This window comes from Podarcis melisellensis, assembly GCF_964234715.1.
Source record: "Podarcis melisellensis genome assembly, chromosome: 12".
In the NCBI taxonomy this organism is placed as follows: domain Eukaryota; kingdom Metazoa; phylum Chordata; class Lepidosauria; order Squamata; family Lacertidae; genus Podarcis; species Podarcis melisellensis.
The window spans coordinates 49846514-49854728 of NC_138544.1; the positions used below are offsets into that span (position 1 = coordinate 49846514).

General features: G+C 42.7%; 1 protein-coding gene across 1 annotated transcript; it reads left to right on the forward strand.

The window, feature by feature from the left end:
• Positions 1–58: 58 nt before the first annotated feature.
• Positions 59–7845, forward strand: XRCC2 (X-ray repair cross complementing 2). The gene is made up of 3 exons (XM_081882702.1): positions 59–200; positions 6462–6543; positions 6996–7845. Exons 1-3 carry the CDS (start codon positions 162–164, stop codon positions 7703–7705), a joined length of 831 nt encoding a protein of 276 aa, XP_081738828.1. The 5' UTR covers positions 59–161; the 3' UTR covers positions 7706–7845.
• Positions 7846–8215: the final 370 nt, after the last annotated feature.

The following is an 8215-nucleotide window of genomic DNA, read 5'->3' on the forward strand; positions in this document are numbered from 1 at the left end:
CCTGTAATGAAGTTTCCTTCCTTTTCGCCCCACCCCTCCACCTCCAGATCCGAGAAGAGCGCATGCGCGGCAGTTCCGGCGGCGCTTGCGCGCCAAAGTATGAGGCCGTTGGCGCCTCCCTCCTTTTACGGTTATGAGCTGCCGTTGCTGCGGGTTTAGCGATGACTGACGGGCTCGGGAAGGCGGAGTCGGGCGCCCAGGTGAGGCAGAGAATGACGCACGCGCACGCCCCCTCCCCCGGCCATGCTCTCGCGCTGAGGGGGGCGGGAGGAGGGGTCTCTCCCATTGCCTCTAGCGGGTGGGGAAGACTGACACAACCCAGCATCCTGTTTCCAGCAGGGGTCAGCTACGGACTCTGTCGGGAAGTCCTCAAGCTGGGCTCCTGCCTCTTCCCAGTCACACACACACACACACACACACAGTGGTACACAGTCTATGAAGGTGAAAAATAGAAAAGAAAACAGAAAAAGGCAGCCAACGATATATTTTTAAAACCTTCAGGAACCTTCTCCACAGGATGGTTGATGGTAGGTTAGCTTGTCGAGGTGTGCAGCTGGAATAGGCCTTGACACTTGGGAATTTTCTAACCCATCTTTCAGCTCTCACAAGGCGGCTTATATGAGCCCCTCACACGGTTCTTGTTTCTTACCTGTTTTTCCACCTGCATTTCAATGACACCTTCCTTTCTAAAACCAAAAGGGGGTATAAAAAGACTTTAAATAAACTGAGGATAAAGCGACAACCAAAGGTTCGTGCATGTTCACCCAGCAGCTGCCTTTGGACTGCCATGCCTCTGCTTCATAAACTGACATGTGGGCCTGTTTCTCTTGGCCGTGCTTTTCTCCTCGCCCGCATGAGCCAGGAAGCAAGACTTCAGTTAAGTGTTGTTTGCCATTATGTCTGAAAAGGAAAGCTCTGGTTAATGGCTTCCAAACAACCCTGGATATAAAGCCCTAGTTTAGTGTTCCTTGCTTGGACGTCATTAACCAGGAGTAATGGGAAACTATAGTTAACTGAAAACCTGTTTCCCTGTCTGCAGCTTGCAGCAGGGAGGAGCAGAACACCTGCCTTGCAGGCCCTGGAGTTCATATCTTGGCTTATTAAGGTGATTGACAGCCATCCAAACACAGCCAGAATCTCCTACAGACCATCTCCAACCAACCTCACAATCAGCAGCAAGCCAGCCCGGTAGACTTCTCTGGGAAGTGGTTCCATAAAATAAGGTCCTGGATATAGTATTGCCACATTTTTTCCTATCTTTGTGTCTTATGTCGTAGCAGCATGACAAACAGATTTTGAGGCCAGGAAAAACTCCACCCGCCTAATTAAGTAGTCAGGGGAAAATATCGTAATGACAGGTATGGAAAATGTGAATTATTTGCCCTGTCAATGCCGTAATGGGCAAATTTCTGCCAGTCATTTATCTTCTACAATCGCTTCCAAGGGGTAGGGAGGAAGATGGCAGGGCCAGGTTTACAAGATGCTACTGAGTCAGTGATAGCACTATGCAAACCTAACTTGACACACACCCTGGTTTCAGGATGGCAGTTGTGAGCTCTGGTCCCTGGTGGCTGTACCAAAACTTGGGGAGGAGCCATGACTCAGTGGTAGAACATTTGCTTTGTATGCAGATTCAATCCTTGGCATCTCCAGGCAGGAGTGTCTGCAGTCCTGGATAGCTGCTGCCAATCATCGTAGTCTGATCTAGTGTGATCTAGTGTGAGGCAGTTCCCTGTGTTTACAAATGATAAAGAGATTTGACTCCCCTTCTTTTTTACATACAGAACTCTACAATTTTATTGTTTGTAGATTTAATATATGTCTGAAGTGCATTTACTCCATAAATGTGAAGCTGTTACTAATTTATTTAGGGTATTCCATATCCTACTTGAAAGCCCCAAGAGGTTCTCAGAGTGGCAGAGAAAAGGTTTGTACAGTACAACTGCATCCAAAAAGATTAGCACATATAATAAGAAATAACATGGCGCCTGGTTTTTTCAGACTTTTTTTGCCCTCATTCTTGGACTTCCCACTGAGGAACTCTAAGGCGAGTGGGTTGAGCCGCTAGACTTCACTGTCCACAATGAAGCCAAGTATCGGTACTCCTTTGGCCATTGGCAGTTCCCAGACAACAGTTCCCAGCAAGGACCTCTGAGGCAAGGAAATGGAGCTGAGCAGCTGGACATCACTCAGCCCAAGATGGAGCCAAGTCTTACTGATAGATGCCAGCTTCAGACTACAGTAAAGCCAACCCCACTCTGAGCCTTGGGAACTGCTGTCTTCAGTACAGAGTGGCTCCTGGGGGTACAGAAATTGGCAGTCTCCGTTTTCCAAAAGTTTATATAACCATCAAATGGTTATTAAGAAGAGTACTTCATTTCCGTTACATCCGAGTTCCATTTTGACCATTTGTCCATGTCTCTAGTGTGCTGTAGAGGTTAGGCGTGTTGGACTACAAAAGCCTTACTTTGGTCCAGTTGCTATCTTAGCCTAGGCCACCTCACAGGGCTGTTGTGAAAATATAATGATGGAGGGGAGAGAGAATGCTGTGAAGTCCTTTCAGCAACAATGGGATTAAATAAAAGCTGGGGGTGTTCTTGCAGTGGAATTTGTTAGGTTCGTAAAAATTTCAAACTCTCTTTGGAATGGATAATAAATACAGTATTTAATAGTCCATTGTAGGGATTAATATTTAATATCCCAACAGTTTGGCTTAAGACGGTTAGCACAGAGGCTGGCTTTTGTTGGGTTTTTCTTTCTATAAAACTGTTAGCTGACTCCCCTGGGATGTTGCCCATCGTACACAGCATGATGCTAAATGGCTGCAGTTGTTTTGCTTTAAAACCTAGAAAGTAAACATACATCAGAAGCACAGGTGCATTAGTACTTAAATTATCATAATAATTTGCATGCGCTGTTCTCCAGATAAGCACCTGCTGTTATATGAGAAAAATATGTGAACCTTTATTATAATATAATCGTATTTAGCCTGTAACAAACAGTGAGTAGGATACTTCTTGAGAGTGGCTAGCAAAGGGGAAGGAGGTAGAACAGCAGCCATGGAGTTGCATAGGAAGGTGTCTTGCACTAGATCAGACAAGTTAAGTATTATCTACTCTGACTGGTGGTGGCTTCCCAGGGCCTCCTTCACATTACCTGCTTCCAGATCCTTTTCATTGGAGATTCCAGGGACTGAACCAGGGACCTTCTACATGCCAAGTATCTGGGCTGTCACTAACTAAAGCCTCTCCTTCAGATAGTCTGTGCAGAATGTATTGGCTGTGAACTCAGATGTAATGGTTTCCATATAGGTATGTAGTTTACAGGTCTCCTGGATCCATTACTGTCGCTTGTGACCTTGGTGGCACAGATGGCCTTCTATCAGCTTCAGCTGGTGGCCTAGCTACACCCCTATCTGGTCAGGGATAGCCTAACCTTTGTGGCCCATGCTCTGGCAACCTCTAGGTTGGATTACTGCAATACATTATACCTGGGGCTGCCTCTGAAGACCTTTCAGAAACCTCAGCTGGTGCAAAATTTGATGGCCAGGTTGCTCAACAGAACAAGATGGTTTGAGCATATAGCCCCAGTCCTGGGCCAACTGCACTGGTTGCCAATTAGTTTTCAGGCTCAATTCAAAGTGCTTAGGACCTGAGAACCTTAAGGACTGCCTGTCCTCATACAAACCAAGCCAGACCCGGTGCTTGTCATCCAAGGCCCTTCTCTCCCCCCCCCAAAAGGTTCAGAGGGTGACAACATGAGAATGGGCCTTTTCTGTGGTGACTTCCCATCTGTGGAATGCTCTCCCCAGAGAGGCTCGCATGGTGCCATCATTAGATGCCTTTAGGCGCCAGGCAAAAACATTCCTCTTTACAGAGGCCTTTGGCCATTAAATAATCTATAGCTTCTTAAATATTTTTTGGGGGGACTGTTATCATGATTATTTTATTGTTATGGTCTGTATTATGTTTTTCATGTTGTGCAATACACTGTCCTGGGATCTTTGGATAAATAAAATAAAAAATAATGAATAATAATTTTAACTTTGGTTAAGTATTCTATATTCGTTTTGTTAATCCTAGATTCTCTCTGTGTGTGGGAGATAGACTGGAATATGTCATAATTATTTGCAATATTGCTGCTTTAAACTGCTTTAAAGGTCTTCAATACCTACCTTCTTCTGCAGAAGATTGCATGAGGAGTAGAACTTATATAATAAAATTGCAGATTGACTATCAAAATTAATGCAAATTAAAGAGTGAAATCACCTTGGATGCAAGACTATTAGGGCAGAATATTCCCCTGTATATAGTGCCTAGTCATGGTGACTATGTTTTGTGTGTGTCTTTCTCCTCGTACTCCAGGACATTTGTGGTATTGATACAAAACACACCATTAAATTGAGAGACTTGTCCATCTAACACAAAAATCCATATTGCATTAGGCTCCCTGGCTGTGCTGTCCATGAATTTCTTGGTAAATGTCATGAAGCTTGCAGACCAAAATAAATGGCCTGTTTGTATCTAGAAAGCTTCAGCAGAAGACAAATGGGCAAATAAAGAAGAAAGATAGTTTGACCTTTTCTTGACTGCCTACATGCATGTGTTTCGATCTAGCCTGCACTTGGAACCAAAGCTGCTTTAGTTGCCCCAGCTGGATTATCATTTTCCTTGACCGAAAAGGACTGGACAGTACAATTCTCTTAGTCTTTCTATATCACTCAAATTTAGGCACAGCCAACAACCAGATAAGGTGAGACCACAATCTTTTTTGTCGGGGAGTAGTAATGGAGGAAGATGTTTTATGAAAGTCGTCAGGTTAACAGTTCCTCTACCTTGCTGTTAAGTTTATCTGTCTGAAGTTACAGAGAGATCATCTGGAGGTATTGGCACACTGAGGACCCTCAAATATATTTTTTCCCCAGGTTGCCCAGATGGAAGAGGACAAACAAGCAGCAACTCACTCTAGGCAGGATGGAATGGGATTGTTTAACTTTAGAGATCCTGGGTGCTTAGGAAAGAAAGTTGTCCAGTATTTATCTGCATCTTCATCCTTGATGAATCCTATTCAGTGCTTAGGAGCATTGCCCGATACTCTTTTTAGAAAATGTGTTGGTGGCAGTGGATTGAACAATTGTTTTGCCAGCTTTGTTTAATATGTAGACTAACATTTGCTGGACTGGGGGAATCTAGCAACCACCAGGCATGCCTTTGTTACACTGAAGGTCCAATGTGTCATAATGCCTTTTATGCAGGACATTTGCTGTCAAAATGCCTGGAAGCTAACAGCTGGTGCAGAATGTGGCAGCCACTTTCTTGATGGGGGGGGGGGGAGCCATATACATACATGCTGCATACTGAACAAAATGCATTCCCTGAAAACCATTTGTTAAACAAGCATTCGTATAATGAGTCCACATTTCCATGGATTCCTATGGGAGTGTTTCTAATATGTAATCTCCTGCTCCCTGATTTCTCCAAGCTCTCTCCCCGCTCCCTATATGCATGGTTTATGCCCAAAAATGACTACTGCTAACCAGCAAACCACAAACAAGGAAGTGGGCAAACTTGGATATCTGAACCTGCAGCATGTATAGCAAGGTTTGGACATCATTCTTTTCATTTGGATAACTGATTTTTTTGCATAATGAGCAAGCAGATAGCAGGCCCTGTGTGTACATGCTGGTCTGTGCTCTGTTGATTTTCAGATTCAATTCAAGGTGCTGGCTTCGAACTATGTAGCCTGGCTGGGCCCAATCTGCATTGGACAGCCCCACTCTCTATATGAGGCTTTCCATCTTCTGTAATCAAGAGGATCCTGGCAATAGCCATCTTTAATCAGGAAGCTAAGATCAGTGGGGAAATGCAGCAGGGCTTTCTTAGTGACCTCAACACTATGGCACTCACTGTTGCAACTCAAGAGACTTACCTCAGCACTCGCCTGCAAACTTTTAAAAATCACTGTGGTCATATTTAGGAGGAACTTGCAATTCTGTATTTATTTTATGTCTGGTTTAATACCTCTCTTACTCTAACACTTACAATTGATCCATTATATGCTAATACAATATAATAGAATGTTGCTTTTGGAGCATGAAGACTTTATTGCTGGATTTCAGATTGTAACAGTTTCTTTTATAAGCTGCTTTAAATAATTTTGGTGAAAATACATAGAAATCAACCAAAATAGCAAGTTTTATTGAACTGACTTCACTGAGGATACAGTGTATTCTGTTTATGCATGCTTTCCTGCCCACAGGTTTTTATTTGGATTCTATAGGTGGTGCCATGTCTAGAAATTTAAAAGTAATTGAGATATACTTTTAATTGTACATGCAGCAGTGCAGTTAAAACCAGTTGCTGGGAAGCCATTGAACTCACACTAAGTTTTGTGCACAATCAATACATTTAGCTTGTTGACTCATTAATTTCAGTAAAGTTGACTTTCTCTTTGTTTCAAAGCTTCTTGCACGACTTGAAGGCAGAAGTTCTCTGAAGACGCTTGAACCTTGTCTGTTTGCTGATGAAGGATATCCTATTCATGGTAAATACATACACATCCTTTAAAATATTCACAGTAATAATTGTCTTGGCATATTGGAAGATAAATGGTAAACAAACAAACAAATTAAAATTTATGCTCCCCATTTTCTTTTTATCTTAGCTTTGGAAGGGAAAGTTTTTCTTTCTTGCTGCCTGAGAACAAAATGGTTGGCATGAGTGTGTGTTACACACATCAAGAAAAGAAAATATATTCACTTGCTTCTCAGAAGTGTAGCTGTATTGGTTTGTTGCATTAAAATAAAATAATCAAATCCAGTGGGGCTTGCTTCTAAATAGACCTGCGTAGGTTTGGGAATTTGATTGTACTGAAAAGTTGCACATGATTTCAGGTAGAGGTGTGTGTGTTACAGCTGAAAGCTGAGCCATTTGAAAGGTGTCTTGAACAGCAAATGCCTTCCTAGCTTAAACATTTGCTTCTTCATTATTAAACAGGAGATATTGTTGAATTCCATGGTCCAGAAGGAACAGGAAAAACAGAAATGCTCTATCATCTTATTGCCCGCTGCATTCTTCCAAAATCTGGTGGTGGCTTGGATGTTGGTGTGCTTTTTATTGATACAGACTTCCATTTTGACCTGTTGCGTTTAGTGACTATTCTGGAGCACAGATTGCCCCAAGGCACAGAAGAGATGATAAAGCAGTGTCTGGGGAGGTTTTTCCTTGTTAATTGCAGCAGCAGCCCTCAGCTGCTTCTTACTCTTTTCTCTTTGGAAAACATGTTTTGCTCTCACCCTTCCCTGTGCCTCTTGATTATTGACAGTATATCAGCCTTTTATTGGATTGACAGAGTCAATGGAGGGGAGAACCTTAGCCAGCAGGAAGCAAACCTAAAGAGATGTGCTCAGTTCCTGGGGAAGCTTGTAAGAGAGCACCACTTAGTTTTGTTTGCAACAACTCAAACAATCATGCAGAAATCGCTGAACACACCTGAAAGTTCAGGAAAACACCACAGTGAAGCAGATATGGACTACCGGCCTTACCTCTGTCAGTCGTGGCAACGGCTGATAACTCACCGAATCTTTTTCTCCAAACAGTGCCATTCAGGCACCGCAAAAGGATTTTCAATTACTGCTTGCCATGTAAGAAATAACAGTGTTGTAAAACGCCCATTTAGCATTACAGAATGTGGGATCCAGTTTTGACAGTGGACTGTTTTTTAAAAGTAGACTATAATTTGACACCGCAGTCAAGTTAGTTTTTTTAAAACTTGTGCCTTTTTTTAAAAAAAAGGTTAATTTTTTATGCCAATATTTTCTAAAATAATAAAGATTCAGGATTGTCAGACTTTGTGTCATGCAGTATTGAAGCCTTTAAAAAGAGACCTGCCATTCCAAAAAAGATCATTTATCCATAATGTCTATTAGCTGCTTTTGAAATGGAAGCATAGAAATGGAAGCTTTTTTGAAACTGAGCACTGCACGGTTGAGCTTGATTCTTTGTTATATAAGTGCATTGGTTGACACTCGGCACTGCACACATTTGAACTTAATAGGAAGAACATAAGACAAGCTTGTTGGATCAGGCCAGTGGCCCATCTAGTCCAGCATTCTGTTCTCACAGCAGCCAACCAGATCCCCATGGCAAACTCAACATAAGCACAACAGTGCTCTGGCCACCTGTGATTCTCAGCAACTGGCGTTTAGAGGCATACT